This window comes from Anguilla rostrata, chromosome 12, assembly GCF_018555375.3.
Source record: "Anguilla rostrata isolate EN2019 chromosome 12, ASM1855537v3, whole genome shotgun sequence".
NCBI lineage: Eukaryota > Metazoa > Chordata > Actinopteri > Anguilliformes > Anguillidae > Anguilla > Anguilla rostrata.
In genome coordinates this window covers 2,934,427-2,957,211 of record NC_057944.1, presented here as the reverse complement: position 1 = coordinate 2,957,211, position 22,785 = coordinate 2,934,427, and the positions used below count along the sequence as shown (strand labels likewise).

General features: G+C 39.4%; 1 protein-coding gene across 1 annotated transcript in view; it reads right to left on the bottom strand.

The window, feature by feature from the left end:
* LOC135236940 (metastasis-associated protein MTA1-like) overlaps positions 1-22,785 on the bottom strand; it is a 67,634-nt gene that overhangs the window by 5,875 nt on the left and 38,974 nt on the right. The window contains exons 9-19 of the mRNA XM_064303550.1: positions 21,219-21,407; positions 20,228-20,302; positions 19,497-19,552; positions 17,825-17,940; positions 13,412-13,563; positions 12,118-12,322; positions 10,169-10,252; positions 8,977-9,135; positions 7,866-7,901; positions 4,169-4,200; positions 762-916 (exon numbers count right to left, since the gene is read on the bottom strand). Coding sequence (XP_064159620.1) covers positions 762-916; positions 4,169-4,200; positions 7,866-7,901; positions 8,977-9,135; positions 10,169-10,252; positions 12,118-12,322; positions 13,412-13,563; positions 17,825-17,940; positions 19,497-19,552; positions 20,228-20,302; positions 21,219-21,407 — 1,259 coding nt within the window. The remainder of the gene's footprint in view (positions 1-761; positions 917-4,168; positions 4,201-7,865; positions 7,902-8,976; positions 9,136-10,168; positions 10,253-12,117; positions 12,323-13,411; positions 13,564-17,824; positions 17,941-19,496; positions 19,553-20,227; positions 20,303-21,218; positions 21,408-22,785) is intronic.

Here is a 22,785-nt window from a genome sequence, read left to right as displayed (position 1 = left end):
TTGGACACACATTACTCAGGTGACAAACACTGACAGCTGTCACTAAAAGTTACACTGACACCTATTTGCTTGGTTTGCTTCAATACTATAATCAGTTATCTTGCTAGCCAGAACTAAGTTAGCAAACATTTTTTAACACATTAGCTAATATGCTATACTCAAAGAGAAGATACCTAACAGGATCAAGCAGGATAACTGGCATAGTCTCTCACTTATTTTCTTGAAAAGGTTTTCAACAAGAGCTGATCATTTTCATGTTAGTTACCTGCAAAATGTCAGGACTAATGCTATCACATAATGCAAGATGCATTACAACCATAGTTACTCAAAACAATTTTCACTGTACGTAGGAGCATGAAGGGAAATGAACTGAATCTAAAGACAAGGGGTCAAACTCCTAGTTCAAACCAACAGGAGACATGAAAGTAAACCTATAAATCCAATAAGATTCTCTTTGTAATAATTTTCAGTTTATGTCATCACAAGGTTGTACAACTTTTTCTACGGCAAAGTACAGTGAGACAGAGGAATTAATAACTTGCCGATGTATGGCTGACTTATGTTCACAAACACAGAGCTTTAGCTCACAACTAGTTTTCCCAATGTACACCTTTCGGATAAGCACATGTTAACATATAAATAATATTGTCGGAAGTGCATGTTATGCAGGATTTAATCTCATATTTCCACCTAGTGAAAACAAAAATAAACAAGGTACATTTTACGAGAGTACTATAAGAGGCTGCAAGAGGCCACCTCACCTGGTGTCGCTGGTCGCCATGAAGAAGACATCGTCGGGGGCGTCGATCCAGTTCATCCTGCGGCCCTTGATTGGCGGGAGCGACCCCTGTTTGAGCATGCGCTGGCTCCTGTCCCCCGGCTTGCCGTTCAGCAGGTAGCTCTTGTTCATCGTGGCCTGCACAGGAGAGAGGGGGAAGATTGATAAACCGCAACCTAACAGCCAATGGACAAATTCGCCCAAGGTTGTGATGAATTAAAAAAAAAACACTGTACCACTTTATGTAGCTTTGCTTTTTTTTTTTAAACTAACCCAAACCACAACATTCCAGATACATCATGAAGTTGTTTTACAAAGTTTTCACAACACCCCTGTGTAGAACATATTTACAACACTGCTGGAATGCTGTGATTTGGTGTGATAATACAAAGGAAAGGTTGTACAATGCTTGTGAGAGTCCCAAACCTTACTCCAACATTGTTAAAAAGTTGCAACAATGCTATAAACTAGATGGATCTTGGCTACCCTTTGAATAACAAACAGTGAGCATGTTGAACAATGCAAGGGCCTGGGATATGACCGCATGACACAGCACAGGGTTCAAGATAAAGAAAGAGAGTAAACTTACCTGCGTTTGCCTCTCAAAAAATATTTTAACTTTATTTTTACCAGAGATGACCAGATTCAGCAGGTAGTATTTACTCCATCATTACACTAAGAACTATGAGAATTTAGTCTGTTTTTGAATATGTATGTGCATGCTCAGACAGGTTCTGAAACGAATTGGTCACAATTGAGGGTTTACCTGCGCTGCTGTGCTCTCAAAAAACCACAACAACACCTACATATAGCAAACATCGTTTTATTGTCTTGTTTACACCTGAGAGTTAAGAGTATAGCTCTTTATTTGTCTTTCATATTTGTCTCCAACATTTTCTCTTCTCTACCTTCTCCTTTGTCACAGATATCATTATTTTCACGTATCGTACTAACAGTTTGTTTCCCACATTAAATTTGCTTTGGTCTGTATTCAATCAACATTTGGTCTTAACTTTAGACCAAAGGCAAGCGTTAGTTTTCCTTCACAGTCCGGTGAGTAATTTTTAATTATTGTTGAACTTACCAGACTGTTTTTGAGAAGACAATACAATAATTTGCTTCTGAATGATAATCAGATTTAAGAATGAATGTTGCTTTGTGCTTTAAATCCTTAAAATCTCTCAACCCGAATCTCTGATCTGAATCATGAATATTAATGTTTATGTGTAGTTCAGATATCGGTACCTTCATATAAAAATTAACGGCTGAAAACTCAACTGAAATGAAGTAATTTAAGTTTTTATCACTAGTGGTGATCATGCTAAATTGTTTAACAATCTGCCCTGTCATTTTTGTGGCAGTGTTTAGCTTAAACTTAACTTAAATATCTTTCTTCATTAGTGTGTTGGAATGAACAAGTGTCGTTTTGCCTTCATCACAATATTTGGAACATTTTTTTCCCTCTGTCTCAGAATTCCCAAGTGGTACTTTGCTTTGTTCCTGTGTGAGTAACTTCTAATGAACAGTTCGGAAATACAACACTCATAACACTGTATGAGCAACACTGTTGTCAAGTATTATGGTCAAGCCTTTGCACTTAATTAGGTCCCATGCTAGGCTAATGCTAGCAGGTGCAGGAGTCACTCAGCTGCTGAATGACTGTTAGGTGCTGCCATGCCTAGCTAGGGATAGTGGTGTGCATAAGCGCTCGGAAATGGTAAAAGTGACGATGTCATTTTCATTACGAGAATGCATTCGCAGACAAACGTTCACTGGAAAAACAGTCAGGACAAGTGTCTCAACTCAGATTCTGTTGGTTATTAGGTATGATAAGGAGACAGAGAATTATATTGGGAGTGTAGCCAGATATCACTTTTGTTTCCCCTTGTATTTGTTTTAGATATCAATTTCTTAGAGACAAGCACATGTCCCATTATAAAATACTGTTGATGTTTACTAATAGTGCACGTTGTGTTATATTCTTGCAACCCATATCCTTGTCCCTTTTTGATAGAATTGCAGAAGCAGCTAACAAAATAGCAAATTGAATCTCGGATAGCATTAACTCACTTATGAAAGGCAATTGAAGACAGAAAGAAGATCTCATTGGTTTTGGTGGTGATGGAGCTAACACAAACTAGTGTTTAAAAAAATCATGGTCAACTTGATCTTTGCTCAACTTTCCGGTGACAAACCTTGGCTGGTGGCAATACACTGTCTTGCGCATTGGCTAGAATTGGCCTGCAAGGAGGCATTTAAAGACAATGAATTCAGCGAGGTTCATAGTAGCTGGGGGAGCTTTTCCCCTCATGAACCATGTTAAAAATGACTGATGAGACGAGTTTGAGACATGCATACTAGGCCCTTTGATGGTCATTTGCCTTGAGGGCCACCTGAGGGGCAGAGTGGGATAGGGTTAGGGTTAGTCAGTTAGTCAGGAGATAGGGCGAGGAGGCCTAACATTAAGCCTTATGGGTCTCCAGGGGCTGATCCTCTTCAGCAGATGCATGATGGAGTGGAGGATTAAAAATTGAGCATATTAGGTCTGAACTCTCATAGTTGATCATTGGGTTCTTAGCTGACCAAATCTGTTTTAGTTGACTGATTGTAAAAGGTATGAGACCAGGTTGAATCAGAGCCTCCATTTAAAATGACACTATGGCTGGGTGTGCAATTTAAAAAGAGACATTTACATCACAGCCACCACTCCTCCCCTCACATACCTTCCACATGCTTTCAAACACACCCATTTCACACACTGCCACAGATCCTGTTTCATTTTTAAACCTGTCTTTTCGGTTCTTATCTGATGAAAGCAAGTTCCTGTAACCTTCCATATAATCTTCCTTCTTCCTGAGACCCAGATGAAAAAATGTTGATATTTATTTATTTATTTATTTATTTTTTGTTGACATAATTCAAGTTTCCCAATAAACAAAAATGTTGCAATATTTTCAAAAATATAAATTTTATTTTTATTGAATGTCACTGTTGGGTTTTAGCATAGTAGAATACATGGTTCTTGAGAATAAGACCACAAACGCCTACAGGAGGCAAAAAAATTCATTTCTGGATCTTTGGAAAATATGCTGAACACAAAAGATTGGATACCTTTACGATCAGCCTAAATATTTCAGTTAGTGGTCACATATGCAGTCAGGGTGACGTAAGTTTGCAAGGTGGCCTTGACACCTGATCACTGATCAATAAACCAGTGTGAATAAGGCTGAAAGCAATTTGTGAGTGAAACCATCAGGCCTGCATCAATCCCTCACCTCAACCATATGAATTAAATTAATTAAATGCAAGATTAATTACCCAGAGTTCCCAAAATATTCACTCATCTGGACCTGCATTATCAGTCACAGCACATCATCCTGTTATACTTACAACTGGTCTTACTTGACTGTGATTTGGGAACCCTGCAAAGATAGAGAAAAAATGATACACAAGTCAGTTATGAAATCACCCTCAATAAATGCATAATTTATTTATTACTGTAAAATGTCTACTTTTGTCTCATATTCATCTTTTCATCTCAAGTCCTTAAGACCTCTAGTCAAAATAATATATAGAAAAAAAAATTACTTCTGAGATGCTGGAACCACCAGCAATCAAACCAAGGTCAAAATGGCTTAGACCACGCATCCTGCCCATTCTGTTTGGTAAACTAAAACGAAACCTCTTCACCATGTTCGCATACTTTTTATATATTGAGTTTCAGGTATATGAATTTCTGTTGGGAGGAGTAGGCTATTTGTGTTAAGGAACAGGTGTGCCTAATAGCATTGCCTACTGGTGAGTGTAGGCTAAATCTATGACTATGATCTAAATATAGCTGAAAAGTAAAAGTTCATGTGACGTCCTTCACAAAATTGAGAAAATAGACAAAAGATGCATAAAAAGATCAGTCAATGGTAAATTGTTAATTTAGAGTATGGTTTATTCTCTATACTGCATCAATCAATCAAAAAAATTTGTATAGCGTATTTTACAGCAGTTGTCACAATACGCTTTACAGACAACCCTGGCCTAAACCCCCTCAGGAGCAAGCCTAAGGCAACAGTGGCAAGGAAAAACTCCCTGTGGCAGATGGGAAGAAACCTTGGAAGGAACCAGGCTCAAGGGGGAAACCCATCCTCCTCTGGTCAGCTCAGGGTGCCGACTGGTGACCAGCATGTAGGCAGGGGCCTAAAGATTGGACTGCAGCATAGATGATGGGTGGGCGGCATATAACTGGTGCGAGCAGATGTGGGCAGGGTGAGGCACGATCAGAGGCTAAGACGATTGCTGCATTGCAGTGCTACTGCCTGCCTGATCAACAACCCCAATCCCTGCAGGACGATGTCCAAGCTGTCTTAGCAAGACACTAACCCTAACCCTAACTGCACTGCAATCCAAGGCATCAATTGTAAAGGCTTTGATGAGTGGAAGGAGTTGCAGCATGAATGTGCGTCCAAAATAATCTGCAGGAACTGCATGATGCTATTAAGTCAGCATGGACCAAAATCCCTAAGGAATGTTTCTAGTACCTTGTTGAATCCATGCTGAGAAGAATTCAAGTTGTTCTGAAAGCAAAAGGGGGTCCTACCCAGTACTAGATAAGTGTACCTGATAAAGTCGCTAGTGAGTGTTTGTTTGTTCGTTACATTTGTTCATCATTAATCTAATTATTTCACAGTCAGTCTTTCAGAATCAGTCAGAATTACCAACTCCATGGTATTTTGAGGTTTTGGTCTGGTTTGGCCACAAATAAAAAATAGTATGCAATAATATCTATTTTCTAAGTACAGGCACATGGATGGTGCAAGCAAACACCAGTTTCACTGATTCAGTTTGCTCACACAGAGGTAAATGAATTGATATCGGTAGTGCAGTTTCACTGATTCAGTTTGCTCACACAGAGCAAAATAAGGAATTATCCCTTATTTTGGCGACAGTCCCATATCTAAAGTTAACTCCAACAATGTGTCTATCTTTATCTGAGTCTTGAGATCACACTGCTAACAGCAACGCACCCGTGTTCCACATGATACCCACTCTTTCAGCACCAATAAACATCTACACTGCACAGATGACTCTAAACGGACGCTTGGATATGTGATGATAACAAAGACAATGTAACATGAAGCCAGAAGTCGCAGGTTTGATTATCAGGAAGGTCACAGCCTGACAACACTGATGTACACTGAGGACGGAGTGTGGCACAGTGGGTAAGGAACTCGCAGGTTCGATTCCCGGGTAAGGACACTGCCGTTGTACCCTTGAGCAAGGTACTTAACCTGCATTGCTTCAGTATATATCCAGCTGTATAAATGGATACAATGTAAAGTGCTATGTAAAAAGTTGTGTAAGTCGCTCTGGATAAGAGCGTCTGCTAAATGCCTGTAATGTAATGTAATGTAATGTACCAAGCAGCAAGGTACTTAACCTGAGTTCCTTCAGTTAACATCCAGCTGCGTTAATGGACAGTATGGAACAGACCTGGGTCAAATACTGATAATAGTCAAATCATTTTCATTTAGAATATTTGTTTTTTGCATTTCACTTATTTGCAAATAAACTAGAGAAGACCAATTACTTTTACTTCATGTATCTGTACTGTAAATAAATAATTGGTAAATACAAAAAATACTTCCTTTTGAAATAATTCAAATGATTCAAATACAACTTAAAAGGTTGAAATAATGATTTGTTCAGTATAATTACTTGAAATATTTCAAATGAAATTTGTAATATATTTGATGAAATAAGAGGGTGTCTCCAAAGTAGCCATTAACTCTCCCCTTTCTATGTGTATCAGACTTGAACACTACTCTTGAACATCTGAAACGTAATGGCCTCCACCCTCTGTCAGTGGAGGGAACAGCGTGCCTGGTAACTGAGTACACCTGAGTGTAATCAGGCAATCAGCACAGCACCAGAAAGGGCCTGCGTGAGGGCACCAGTGTGGACTGGTGTTATTGGAACGCCATATTTTGTGATCGCGTGCTTTAATTTTGCATGACGCACAATGTGCACAATCATGATACAACAGCGCGATGCTAAAAGCCGGAAGAGACTAATGACTGTGAAAATACCCTGTGGGTATTCCTACGATGGTTAGCATTGTGCATAACATTGCCATTAATGTAGTAGATAAATAAGGGATTCAGAAAAATACAACAGTTCAAGTTAGTCATGAAACAAGTCAGGTTTTGTATAAAGCCCCTCTAACACATTCAAGGTCAATCAAGAACACAAATGAGTCACTCTGGTCACAAATCAGCTCTATCTCTGAATTCAGAAGGGCAATAACCATGGGCATGAGTACAGCTGTCAGTGCCCACTCTGGGGTAACCAAAGAACAGACGAAAGTATCTGGAAGAGTCGAGGGGTGGGATAAAACAGGATTGCTATAAATTAATTTCATAGTTTCATGTTCATTACACTCCAGGCATTTAGCAGATGCTCTTATCCAGATTTTACATAGCATTTACATTGCATCACTTTATACAACTGAATATATACTGAAGCAACGCAGGTTAAGTACCTTGCTCAAGGGTACAATGGCAGTGTCCTACCTGGTAATCGAACCTGTGACCTTTAGGTTGCAAGCCCAGTTGCTTACCCATATTCCCCATTCCCCAACCTAAGACCCCAAGGTTGGGGAGAGAAATAACTGAAATAACTTTTTAGTGAAATTCCTACCTTTTCCAATATCCTTTACAAGCCTCACATGAACAATGACGGGTTAAACTACTGCCATTTTACTACTTAGAGTATTTGAAATGCCAGTATAAAATGGAATTACGACTATTTTCATTTATCCTGTTTCAAATACTTGATGCTTTGAAATAAATCAGATTATCTGCAATAAAGAATAAACATAAACAAAATAACACAATCTTATTTGTGCATGTATTTTCTCCTTAAATAATGGGAATAAATGTATTTGAATGGCCATGAAATATTTAAGATTATTATTTGACGCAGGTCTGGTATGGAAAAACAGTGATCTGTGTTAGCTGCTTTGAAACAGAGCATGTATAAGGGCTGAAATGTAAATGGTTGGCGATTTTGTGTCAAAGGTGATTTCATACCATACCTCGCAATGGCATCAGCAAGCGCTTCTTGATGTTAGCTAATGGGGAAGTAAAAAAAAAAACACAGTGAATGCTGTCAGGCAATGCTTGGGGACGTAGCAGTTGGGCCTGTCACGCAATGCTGCTTTACAAGAATTTATAGATCCCTGTGCTTAGCAAGGCAATACACTCCTGACAGGTGAACTCTTTTGAGGATCAACATTCTTTCTCTCAGACGTAACTGACAAAGCTGTACACACACAGTATAGCTTAAAAAGTGTACATGTGTACAATGTACTCAAGTCTGATTCATAGCCATCTGGGACTTCCGTAGAAATAACCCATTAGTGCAGCGGTCCTCAATCTTATCCAGAAAGGGCCAGTGTGGGTGCAGGCTTTCAGTCCAACTAAGCAGTTACACACCTGATTCTACTAATCAAACCCTAGAGTCTTTGCTAAGGACCTTGATTAGTGGAGTCAAGTGTGTAACTGCTTGGTTGGAACAAAAGCCTGCACCCACACCGGCCCTTTCTGGATAAGATTGAGGAAACCTTGCATTAGTATTTATAGCATTTAATAAGATATAATTTAATCCATAATTTTGATCTCCACACTGAAGCCTTGCCTTTACCAAAGAACCGTGCTGTAAAAAACTGTTAGTGCCCACTTAAAAGATGTTGCTTTCCTATTCGATAGTCTTAAAAGACAAAAGGCCCAGTGAAACTTTTTCAAATGCTGCTTTTATACTGAGGCAACTTTAAGGTTCTGGAAGTACAAGCACGGCATGTAACCACTCATCGACTACTAATTCCTTTAATTAAAGGAATGGTACACTTTAAATGCCTGGCAGTATGTGTGTCTGTATGTATTGGCAACAACCCTGTAAAATAATTGTTTTAAAAACATATGCATTTAAAGTGAACTAAACAATTTTTTAAATTGCACCAGTTCATATAATTTTGTACGGTCACATCGAAGAGTCCAGCTCCTAGCCATTGTGTATGACAGTGGGGTTGAGCATGTTTGTGTATGATGGTGGAGTTGTGTACATTTGTGTATGATGGTGGGGTTGTGTATGTCTGTATATGACGGCGGGGTTGTGTATGTCTGTATATGACGGTGGGGTTGCCAGACCTTCCACGCCATTGTGCTGCTCATAGCTGCGTTTTCCCAGGATGGTGGTGGAGCCGTGGTTGATTACTGGCACCACCGTTGCCAGGTTGGCGCCCGCCTCCTGTGATGAGTTTGTAGAGGGGGCCTTCGACACCTCCGGCTTCACATATGGGTGCAGCTCTGAAGGTTAGACGGACGGATGGACGGATGGACGGACAGACACAGGAAAATATCTTTACAGTACACACTGAAGGTCTCAAACTGTGGTTACAGGTGTGGGTACTTATGATTTAATAGGATCCTTCTCCTCCTTGTAATCCCATACACATCAAATATTTAAAAATATATTCAAATATATTCCAATAAGAGTGGCAATGCATGGCATATTTTGCTACATGTACAGTATATATTTTTCACTTTTATTTTAATGTAACAAGTGACAAATAAAGAATGGCAACATATTGGATGCCAATATATTGGAAAAATGCAGTCATGTTGAGAATCAAATATAATAGGCTTGGCAGATACATGAGGGTGTGACCGTTGGTGAAACTAGCCAATGGCATTAGAGGCAGGTTTTTCTGCAGTTGAATGAGTAAAGCCAGCCTGACTGGAAGCTTTGGGTGTGAGGGTGATATTTCCCCATTCTGAGCCCCAGGCTGAAAACAGGTTTCCAGGTCTTTGGTTGACGTTTGCAGTTAACGTCACCGAAAGACCCACGCAGTTGGGATTCCAGCAGAGCAAGCTTCGCGGTAAGCAGGACCGGTACACGTCAGGACTTTGTGCCAACTTCTGTTATTAAATATTTAATTAGCTCAACACTGTCTTGATCCGAAATTTTCACCAGCTATAACCACAGACTCCAAATGTTTCCTAAAAAGTTTACTGAGCTCAAGTACAGGAGTGAACCAGCGTAGTTCATAGAGCACTCAGAAAACGAAAACGAAGATAACTGGTTGGAACGAAAGCCAGATGGCAGTTGGGCAACCCTGCTACATGCTAATGTTGAGAGAGATCTACCGTCCTGTTGGTTTTCATTTCAACCCTAATTTGGCACACTTGACTCTACTAATTAGTAGCTCAACAAGATCTCTAGCTGTTGAATGAATTGCGCTTTGTTAGAGTTGGAGTGAAAATCTACAGGATGGTAGATCTCCAGGAGCAGGGTTGGTTACCACTGCTGTAAAGTGACGCACACGGCCCAGAGACTGACCCAGATGCTTCACGATGGCTTCCAGAGCTTTCCGTACAGCAGGCTTCAGCTTCACTGGTCTCATTGCCTCTGGTTTGGCTGCACCTGTATAAAAATGAAAGTACAGTCAAACCTAACCAAGGCTGTACGTATGAAAACCAGGTAGAACTATTCTATAGAACTTAATAATATTAATACTACTAATAATGCTATTAATGCTACCAATACAACAAATAATAATAATACTATTAATATAATAGAAATGCTATTACTACTACCAATACTACAAATAATAATAATAATAATAATAATTATAATAATAATAAAGCTGAAAATGTGAGACTCACGAACAAAACAGCTGATTGTGTAAAATGGTAAAACATGTACACATGTAAATATCATGAATTAAAAGCTGGTCTGTAATTTTGTCCCATAGTCTTTCGATCTCAAATCCAAATGCCTTAAGAATATAGCAAAAATAACACATTTCATTTGATGTTCCCATATTTTTGGAGGTCACTGTTTGTTACCCTTGGGGAGAATACCTGCAAAATGAATGTATTTATGTCATGAATGTATTGCCCCCCACCATTGTATAAATATTACATTAATAATATTGTGCAATATCTGCATGTGCCACAAGAGAGTAGTGTTGTACAACCATATTCAAACAAAACATAGAGCTTTCAGTTCTGTGGTTCTGAACCTAGTTTCCCTTAAAATCAGCATAACATTTCTTTCTTAAATTTCCAGAATCTCAGTTTGTGCATCCATAGTGACAGCTTGAGTCAAGGGTTAGCATAATATTTCACATAATTTCGGTCACACATAATCTCAGATTGATAAACCGGATGTTTTCAGTATTAGATGTAATTTTTCAAAAGGTTGCAGGGTTGTAATTTATCAAATCACTTGACTATGATTATGAAACCCATCCTCTTACCACCACGTTTGTTAAAAAAAAACCAATGAAATTAATTAATGGACAAAAAACAGTTACATGATCATTAAATCAATGATAAATATAATAATGCACAATTCACAGCAAAATTAAGAGAAATATTTTTTTACATGCTAACAGCAATGCTTAATTCAGAATTATTTTCCTCTTAGAGGAAGGACATATGTTGTGGATTGTCTTATGTGAAACTTGTCAATGAAATAGTAAAAATATTTAGTTTGTAATTGGGAATGTGTACGCATAATCTATGCATGTATGTAATATTCAGGGTTGTGTTCCATTTGAATTCAATTATTGCCTGTGATGTAAAAAAAAAAATTTTTAAAAACATGGGAATTAATTTATTTTTCTATTTTTCTCATTTATCCAATCTTTAACCTGGCAAGTTCATTAAGAACAAATTCTCATTTACAGTACCAACTTGATCAAGAGGCCAAACACAACAATACACAAAAAATTACCTTTTGTAAGTTCATTAATTCAATTTTGATTCATTTGCTGCCAGTTAGACATTGATTTATGAACTGAGTTCAATATGAAAAATAGAATATTACATGTAACTGTGATTCAAATTAAGACTGACTGTTGACTGAAAACAGTATTTGGTCTTAAATCAAAACTTTTTCCAAAGTCTCACAAAGTTGAGACTTGACCTTGGGTTCACTAACAGTCAGTTTCACAGTGAATGCACTTTGCTGCACTTGTGAATGAAATGTGGGATTTTGGTGGGTTCGGGAATGAAATGTGGGATTTTGGCGGGTTCGGGAATGAAATGTGGGATTTTGGCGGGTTCGGGAATGAAATGTGGGATTTTGGCGGGTTCGGGAATGAAATGTGGGATTTTGGCAAGATTCGGGAATGAAATGTAGGATTTTGGCGGGTTCGGGAATGAAATGTAGGATTTTGGCGGGCTGGGGAATGAAATGTGGGATTTTGGCGGGTTTGGCGGGTTTTGGCGGGTTTTGGCGGTTTCGGTGGCGTATGGCAGTGTTCTGGCACCGGGGCTCACTCAGTCCAGCGGCCTCACACTCGGCCTTGATGGCGGCGCTGTTGACGGGGGTGAAAGGTCGGCGGGCAGCCCGCCGCGGCCGGAGGAGAGCCAGGCACAGGTGCCGCGCCATCCTGGTCAGCGCGGAGGACTGGAGGTAGAAGGCTTGCTTGGTCTTCAGGGTGTATTTAGGGTTAGCGTTCTTCACCCAGTAGCCAAACGGACTCTGCAGAAGCAAAAAGACACAGAGGCTAGTGACTGCAGTCACTGTATTCATGTACTAAGTAGTCTTAATGTTTCAACCACTTTGTACTTAACATCTACAGTTGTACTGTGTCCTGTCAACTGTTGCTCAAGCTTGATTTACTGATTGTGCTTTAGAAAAAGATGTGCCTCTATGTTCAGAACCTGACCTCTTTTATATAGTAATGCTAATTATTTGTTTTACTCGTTGTCTCTTATCATGTGATTTCATGTCGTTTTTTAAAACCTGGACTGCAAACCTAATGTTCATGCTTGGACAAATAAAATGAACCAGTGGCCCTTGTAATTTTTCAGTATTACAGGTAGAATTATTCACGTTCAGATTTGATCTGATTTAAGCAGCAAATTTCGAAACTGGAGGTACACAGTTCATGAAGACCCTCATCATCTTCTTGCTGTTCTCTGATCCACACACGGCTTGCTATGCAGCACTTTACAGACAGGCAGGATTGAAGATGATGAATGTTACCATGTTTATTGGCTGAGCAGACTTTGGCCTTAATTAAATCTCTCCACATTTAGGTTTTTTATTTACTACGAGTAAAACATGAAATCAAGCCTTCTGTCTTGCACTTTAGCTTATTGCATGACATGAGTTAGCTAGTCCACACCAGACCTTTCAAGAATTGTGGAGAACATTTCAATGGGGTTCTCCTTTAGGGTTTGAAAATTGTCTTTACAGAGTGATAATATTTCAGTGGTAATCTGAGAGGGTATCATTTATTCATGAGAAGAATTTGTGGGGACAGATGACTGTTCCGAAGAACAGTACTGAAATTGCTGGTTTTTGAACAAAATGTTATTCTGGGTACCAAGAACTGTTCGCAGTAAAGGAGAAGGAGAGTTCTGCAGCAGCAAAGATATTAGGGCAAATTACCTGTGGCATTAATAGCAGAAATGTTTCCTGCAAGCAGAAAGCCTTATCTGTCGATTTAGTTTTATGGAACAGTCTTGGTCTATAAGTACCGGCCCAAGGCCAGTTAACGAAACTCTAAACTGAATCCCAGCTGCTTACAGTAAAAAAGCAAACTGATCTGGAATCAGCACTGACCATGCTGTTCCTGTTGGAGCCGGCTCTCTCGCCCTCCAGACGCGTGGGCATCTTCAGCCCACCGTACTTCTTCCAGTAGTTCCAGCAGGAGGCGCACAATCGACACTGCATGTTTGGTGGGCCCCAGGAGTACCACTGATAGCATTGAATCGCTGTGAGACACACAAACACACACACACGCGCACACAACACACACAAAACACATAGTTAATTGTGTTATAAACCCACATCCTCTAGTTTCTCCATCTTAAGGCCAATTCAGTCAAGATTTGCGACGTGACGAAACCATTTTAGAATCATCAATGTCTCCTTGCAAGAGTGGGGGCAAATTTGTGTACCCAAAGAAAACATTGTATTTAGAACAATGATAGCTCTTTTAGCTTCTTTGCACTTCCGTACTCCAGCTGCATAGTCAAGCATGGGACATACTGCATGCAGGACTTATACAGCTGGGAGTATGTGGAGTATCCAAGGTTCTTACAGACCGTTCACCATGTACAGTCAGCCAACAAACCAATCCCCTTTTCAAAAGATACATATTCATCCAGTTAAACCCAAGGATTTATAGTGATTGAGTAGCTCCAGAGGCTATGCTCCCAGTGAAAGATTCTGCAGTGTTTGCACAATGCCCTTCTTTCTGAAGTGCATGCTTTTGTGTTTTGCTTTGGTTGTCTCCATTTGGAGCACCAGCTGTTGGCAGTATTAAGAATATTCTGCAAGTCAGCTTCTGATTCTCGCTGCTAGGCAAGATATATCATCAGCATATAACAGACAACCAACAGTTACATCAGCAAGTTTAACACCCAGATTAGGGGACATGATCTGTTGGGCAAGATCATTCACAAAAATTGTAAAGAAGGTGGGTGAAAGCATATCACCCTGTTTCACACCAAAGGATGTTGGGTCACAGCCAGTTGTCAACTCATTCATTTGTACACAAGCTACAAGGGAATGGTATAGTAATTGTATTGCTTCATAGAACCTACCATCAAGCCAGCCTGGATAAGCTTAAAAAAAATTGCATATTCCTATTAACCCAATCAAACGTCTTTCGGAAATCAATAAGCCAAGCATAGGTGGATTTTCCTTCTTTAATTCTACCTCTGGTAATTGAGTAAACTGTAAATAGTATGATCAATACAGACTGTGCTTTCTAAATTTGTTTTGTACTTCAGCGAGTAAACCTGAAAACTCCAAATACCAGGAAAGCCGGTTACTATTATTTAGAATTCAAGAATACATTTTATAAATCGTTCTCATAAGGCTAATGCCTCTGTAGTTTAGAGGAACCCTAGGATCATTTATAGCAGACTTGGGGACTGGCTTAATAATTGATTTATACCAAAGGGACGGAATAATACCATATACCATATAAGGAGCAAGTCTGGATTAGGCTCAATAATACAGACAATACATTGCTAAACAAATCACTTTTTTAGCAGTAAATGTTTTTTCTATGACTACTTTATAATGAAATATTTAAATCAATTCATTTATTTAAACATTTCTGAAATAATATAATTTGGCAGAAAAAAGTGGTAGAAAAACTCTTGGCGCTGCCCTCCACTCTGGCCCCGTCCTAATTGTGATATCAGAATACCTCTTTGGAGGTACTGCTAGGTCATGGAGATGACAATGAAGATACCAAGCCAGAAAATCATTGCCACCCACAAATTTTCTATTTAATTTTTTATATGACAGAACACAGCCAGCTAGATTGGTTTTAGGCCCAACATTTTGCAAACAGGAGAAACACAGTGGCCTATTCATAAACTTTCACTAAAATATGTTTCTGAAAACATTTTGAGGTGAAAAACAGGCCATGTACAGTAATTGCTGGATCTTGATTCATATTTGATCAGCAATGCCTAGTTTGACAGTTTGATCCAAGTTTCATGAGCCAGGTGCAGCTACGATGTACAAATTCATTTGCATATAGAATACTTCATGCAAATGAGATGGACACGCATATTCCACCCACTCCAGGACACATATTTTCAAATTGTGTAGCCAGCAGAGCCAGGCTAAAACAGTGAGTCCAATTACTCTTTAATAGTTATGATTGGGTTAAAAAGTTGAAAGAAATATTAAGAAGACAATTCATTGTCATTTCAAGGAAATATAACCACAATTTGAATCCAGATTTCTGGGCCTTTAAGAAATGATGATAAATCCAGGTCCTTGCATAACTGTGCGTACGCTCCATGTACCGGACGCTGAAGCACCCATCTTGGGCTCTTGTGTTCACAAAGCCTTGCTTTTATTAGCAGTACTGCTGCTACAGGAAACATCTCACTATCGCTAATGCTTTTAACCATTTTTGCTATTTTGACCCAGATATTTCCCAGAGTATTGTGACCAATAAGGAAGCAACCGTAAACAGGAAGTGGAGAGAATTGTTGCTATGGTGAACATAAACGTAGACAACGTCTCATCTTGTAGCTTTGATGTGAATGGGGCACTTTTACTATGTCGCAAACAATGAGTTTTGCAGAGTCACCAGTTGCAGCTCATCTTTGATCTGCAACTTTGATCTGCAACTTCAAACCGCAACAATATGAACTGCAAGGGCAATGGCTAATTTCCATAATTTCCATATCAGGAGCTTTTACATGTGACTTAATTGTGTCACAGTGTGCATTTTCCAAAAACAACATCAAAATTCCACATTGCCCTATAAGCCCAGCTGCGAAATGGTCTGCAATGTGTCCATAAAAATGTGATAGCCAAGGTTTTTATCCTCTCAAGCACAACTTTCTGCACAGATTCTGCATCTTTATCCTATTCCTCAACTGCCCCTCAGAAAGCTCCACAGTCTTTTTCGTAGCACTCAGAATTAGTTCTAGCTTCAATTCACTTTTAGAAAGTAATAGTGCATTTTCCAGGTAAAACTTCCCTATTTGTGATTTATACTCAGTCTGAGTTACTTTGATAAAGAGTATACAGAAAATATATGAACGGTAGAGTGAAATTATTTATTTCTGCTATATGAGCAAGGAATTTGGATTTGAGATCAAATGATAAATATGAGATAAAGGTTCAGCAATCAGCTTTTATTTCATGGTATTTAAATATGTATATGTTTCCATTTTACAGAAACAGTTGTTTTTGTGGTTATGAATTTGAGTCCCCCTATTTCCCACTGTGAACATTTAAGTTGACTGACAGGTGTTAACTGTTGCTCATGATTTTCCCTTTTCATCTATTGTTCATGCATAAAAATACTAACAACATGTATGTAAACTTTTGACCCACTGGAATTCTGATATAGTGAATTAAAGCTGAAATAAATCTGTCTCTAACTGATTGTTGCTGAATTACCTCTGATGTGAAAGAAGTAGATGCATTAATTGAGTTGCCTAAAGAAATGTATGGTAACATGAAATGAGCGAAGTTGTGAATATCTTTAGCCTAGGTATATGTAAACTTTTGGCCTCAATTGTAACATATTTAATTGGCTGGCGAGCATAAAGTTCTTTAAAATTAAATAGAGACAAGGCAAGTTTGGAATCCATCTTCAACTCCACCTGCTCCCAAAACTCTTGCCACTTCCTGTGCTCCAGTGTTTGCTCTAGTTTTAGAGTGAATTCTATACTTTCATGTGCATGTGCAAGGTCAATGCCATTGCTTGGTTCGAGATGTGAACTGACTTATCTTGCTGATTGGTTCACATTGTAAACCTCTTTGTTTTGGAAACAAAAATTTGTGCCGAATCCTTGGTTTTAGAATGCAGAATTTGACGGTATGAACATTCTGTATGGTGTTGGATTTCTCTCACAGCAGCTCTTTCTATGATTGCTGCCAATTAAGCACGACAGTTCCCCAATATCTTTCAAAAAATGTTACCTACTGCAGCTTTAAGTTCATGTGTCAGCATAATTTTGCACAACTGGGTGTGACTCAACACAAAAACAGCTGTTTCTGTGAACTGTAATAAGTACTTGTGTAAATACCATTAAATAAAAGCTGATTGTTTGTACTTTTGTCTCATATTTATCTTTTGATCTCTATTTCCCTAAGTATACAGTAAAAAAATTCATTGTACCATTACTATCCTTTTGGAGGGCATTGCATTTGAAACATAGATTTAATATTTGAACTTCAACTGTCTTATTTATGTCTTTACTTTATAAACTGATACACAACTTCAAATTTCAAACCATTCATAGTTGAATGCTTTTACATGTGTATATAACTTCAATCCCTGTGCTTTTGTTGTTTTAACACAGTGTTTCCTTGTATAATAGAACACATAATTACAAACAAATAGATCTGTACATGTTTCACAATAATCACGTTTCCAATGACAGGCAGAACCTATACCGCTTGCATTTAATCCTAAGTTAAATTTGACCATAGATGTTGGACAAATTCAGACCAGTAGGAGGTGGTGGCCCCAGACAGCAAACTTACAGTAGCAGCTCTCGCAGACCCAGCCGGTGGAGCCCGTCTGGTTCTGGGACCCCGCCCCGTTCACCAGGCCCGGCTTGCTGTTGCTGGTGCTGATCTGGTTGGGGTTTGGCTTGTTGCTGTGGGAAAGACCAGCAGAAACCCGGTCCGGTTTCAACCACGTCTTGTGTCGGTTCACAGCTCACATGGGCAGCAGTGAAGCATGATATTGTAGTTAGGACATTTGGCTGGTCCCCTAAAGCTTGTAGGTTTGATTCCCAGATAGGGCACTGCCATTGTACCCTTGAGCAAAGTACTCAACCTGACGTGCTTCAGTAAATATCCAGCTTTATAAATGGATAATTTGTAAACATGCTCAAAGTTGTGTAAGTCTAGTTAGGATGGCCTGATAGATGCCTGTTATGTAACATGGTATCATTTGATGAGCAGTCACGGCTGATTGGTTTGGAGCAGGGGACTCAAATCCTGAAGCGCTGCAGTGTCTTCCGGTTTTTTGGTGTGTTCCTACACTTAAAAATGCGTAATAGAAAAACACCTTGTTTCCAAGGCCTAAACTGGCTGCTGATTGAGAGGAACCTACATACACAGCAGTGTTACAGGACTAGAGTTTGATATCGCTGGTTTGGACAGTGTCCTGGTTAGGCTTAGATTACTGCAGTTTACTAGTTTGATATCGCTGGTTTGGACAGTGTGCTGGTTAGGCTTAGAGTACTGCAATTTACTAGTTTGGGATCGCTGGTTTGGACAGTGTCCTGGTTAGGCTTATATTACTGCAGTTTACTAGTTTGAGATCGCTAGTTTGTACAGTGTGCTGGTTAGGCTTAGAGTACTGCAATTTACTAGTTTGGGATCGCTGGTTTGTACAGGGTGCTGGTTAGGCTTAGAGTACTGCAATTTACTAGTTTGGGATCGCTGGTTTGGACAGTGTGCTGGTTAGGCTTAGAGTACTGCAACTTACTAGTTTGGGATCGTTGGTTTGGACAGTGTGCTGTTTAGGCTCAGAGTGCTGCAGACTTACTAGTTTGGGATCGTTGGTTTGGACAGTGTGCTGTTTAGGCTCAGAGTGCTGCAGACTTACTAGTTTGGGATCGTTGGTTTGGACAGTGTGCTGTTTAGGCTCAGAGTGCTGCAGACTTACTAGTTTGGGATCGCTGGTTTGGACAGTGTCCTGCTCAGCTTTTATTACTGCTTCTAGTTATCGATTGACATGTGCTGTACTAGTACGCAACGTACTTGAGATCGTTTTTAAGGTGCTGTAGGCTAAGATGCATTTCATTTGGGATGTGGTTTACAGGTGCTGTGCTTAATCTGCTTATAGTGGATCGTGGTTTGGACGTGGCTGTTGCTTAGATACGCAATTATATTGGGAGTTGTTGGCGTGTCTGTTAGCTCAGGCTGCGACTTATATTTGGATCGTGGTTGGCAGTGTGCTGTTGGCCGAGTGCGCAGACTTACGTTTGGGAGTTGGTTGGCTTGTTAGGCTCAAGTCAGACTTCTTTTAATGTGTTTGGACAGGTGCTGTTTAGCTCGAGTGCAACACTATTTGATCGTGTTGGACGTGCTTAGGCTCAGAGTGCTGCAACTTACTAGTTGGATCTGGTTTGACTGTCTGTTAGCTCAGGCTGCAGATTAGTGGATCGTGGTTTGGACATGTCTTAGCTCAGATCTCGACTACTAGTTGGGATTAACTTGCTTCAGTCGGCTCTCCGCCTCCGCCGCTTTTAAACGCTTCTGTTGGGAGGGAAAGCAAAGTGCCACTTGAGGGCTGATTATGGGACAGATACAGAGCATCTGATTTCTCTTAAATATACATTCTTTTTTAGAACACCTAACCGAAGAGTGTCCATAAGTTAGATAATTAACAAATTAACAACAAAAAACTAGTTGGAAGTACTACAGAAGTGGAACATCAATGCAAAATATCATTCCTGTCTTTACTGGTGTTTAAATATTGCACAATAGTTAGTACCGGAAAATGCTACTCATTTAAATGACGTGCTCATAACTTATAGTGATTACTGAAATTGTGCTCTGAATCTTCGCTTGTCATCGTGATGATAACATACTCTTATTTGTACAGAATTAATATTCTATTCATTTGCATGATATCATACTTGATATGTTTGATATGTTCAGCATTGTTTTGCTATGTAGGAGTGCTTTAGTAACGTCTCTGTATTCTGACAAAACCCTACAGGTTGCAACAGATTAAAAAATTTCCTCAGCTCTGGGCACAAAATGAGTGTAGGCCACAGTCGTTTGTTTCCTTCTGTGTATTCAGTGACAGTGGCAAATGAGGACTGTTTCCATTCCATTCCATACTGTATGTCTAAATAAATGTGTGAATTATGTTTTAATACTGTAAATTAGAATGTAAATTCTGGGGAGAGTATGAGAAGCACTAACCTGCTGGACATATCTGTCAGTGGTTTTCCACATATAATAATATTCTATGATACTGGTTAAGGACTTCCAGGGTAGCTGAAACAAAGCAACGTATACATCATTTAAAACATCTTACATCGCTACACATAGCACAGCTACAGAGGTAGAAACTCAAGGTTAAGAAAGTGAACATCCTCCCCAAGTGAGACCTGGGTGAAATGCAGATAATAATCAAGTAATTTTCAATTTAATCATTCATTTTTTTGCAGTACGTATTTGCAAATAAACTGAGGAAAACCAAATCCTTTTATTTGATATATTTGTAAATAAGTCATACAGTAAATAGAACAAGTACTTTCATTTGAAATAAAAGAAATAATTCAAATGATTGATTCTAATACTTTTTAAAGGAATTCATACAAATTGAAATACATTTGTCCTGTATAATTACTTCAAAAATGTTAGAAATAATATTTCTAATTTTATATTTATTTGATGACAAAAGGCTGTCCTCAAACCAGCCATTAACATCACCCTTTGACTATGTATCGACCATCTGATGTGAACACCGCTCTTAAACATCTGCAACTTTCTGGGCTCCACCATCTGTCAGTGGAGGGAACAGCATGCTTGGTAATTGAGCACACCTGTAATTGGAATGCCACATCTTATCTACTCAAGTTCCAGCAAATGCCTCCAAACTTATTGGATGGTGCTTCAAACTACAGCAAGACAATGATCCCAAACATATTGCTAAAACAACAATCAAGTCAATGGCAAACACTGGAAATGTTTTGACTGGCCAAGTCATTCACCCGAACTGAATCCAATAGAACATGTGTTTCATATGCTGAAGAGAAAGTCTAACACAACTATCCCCCAAAACAAGCAGGAGTAGACAGTTCAGGTCTGGCAGAGCATCAGCAGAGAAGATACTCAGCACCTGGTGATGTCTATGGGTCGCAGACTTCAAGCTAAACTTCAAGCCAAACTGAGACTGGGCTGGACTTACAAAGTCTTGCCGGATATCGGTGAAGTCCTTGCCGTACTTCTCCAGCGCCTCCTCAAAGAGACTGGCCTCTGACGCGCTCCACTCCTCCATCTCATCCCGGCACAGGACAGGCCCCCCCTGCGGCACCAGGGCGATGATGGCCTGGGACATGTCATAGGACGTCCCATGAAGAGTGTCCATGGCATGGAACTACCCAAAGAGGAGGACACGTAACAAAAACAGGGGTGAGAATTCTCATAACTTGGAGAAAAGCTGTATCATGAAAGTTTTCTTATTGGCATTGGATCTGTTAGAAAGAACCGTGCGGTCTGTGGCGTGTAAAATAGTCTATGGATTGCTGGCTGAAGCACCTGCAGAGTTCTTTTTATGGATGCAGTTTGTACAGTGACAAATCAAGACACAGAATTAGGGGCTACATTTTGCGACCAAAGGCGGAAAAATTGTTTCAACAAATAATTTTTTTTCACTGCCAACAGCTGCACCTGAAATCTGTGTGTGATTATGTGTAATTAGTCACCTTTATAGTCCTAATTGAGAAATTGCGGTACACCAAAGAGATGCTTGTTAATCAACGCACAACATGTGGCTTCATAAAACAGCTGAATTGGTATCTTTTTATTGGAGGCCTGAACTACAGGCTATGAATCCCAAGCAATACAAAAGAAATGAATGTGAATAATGAGTAATATGAATAATGAATAATATCCTATGAATAAAAATGACATGTGGCTATATGTACATATGCAGCTCAAGCATGGTTTGAAAGGCAATTTAAGTTCTTACTCTAAACAGACCAAATAAATAACAAATAGGTTAGAATCCATGTGGGATTCACAGAGTATCCTTCAGTGGTTAGAATCCCTGTGGGATTCACAGAGTGTCCTTCAGTGGTTAGAATACCTGTGGGATTCACAGAGTATCCTTCCGTGGTTAGAATACCTGTGGATTCACAGAGTATCCTTCAGTTGTAAGAATCCATGTGGGATTCACAGAGTATCCTTCAGTTGTAAGAATCCCTGTGGGATTCACAGGGTATTCTTCAGTTGTAAGAATCCCTGTGGGATTCACAGAGTATCCTTCAGTTGTAAGAATCCCTGTGGGATTCACAGGGTATTCTTCAGTTGTAAGAATACCTGTGGATTCACAGAGTATCCTTCCGTGGTTAGAATACCCGTGGGATTCACAGAGTATCCTTCCGTGGTTAGAATCCCTGTGGGATTCACAGAGTATCCTTCAGTGGTTAGAATCCCTGGGGATTTAAACACTATCCTGCAATAATCTTTTCTTGAACTTCTCACCATTCACACTTTTTTCATTAATATACAATAATGAAATGCATATTAAATGTGAAATAAATAAATGAACCAGGACTTTCTTTTCTAAGCCCCGAGTACATCTTTCAACCAGTTTCAGTTCTGAAATCTGCTAAATAAGGTGGAATTTAGAGTTGCAACATTGGTAAATGTTCCAACACCATACGAGGGGTACATTTGTACACCTCCACAGCACATCCACAGCTAACATCTAATCTGATCTTCTCACAAGGATGCTGTTTTTAGAACCAGGA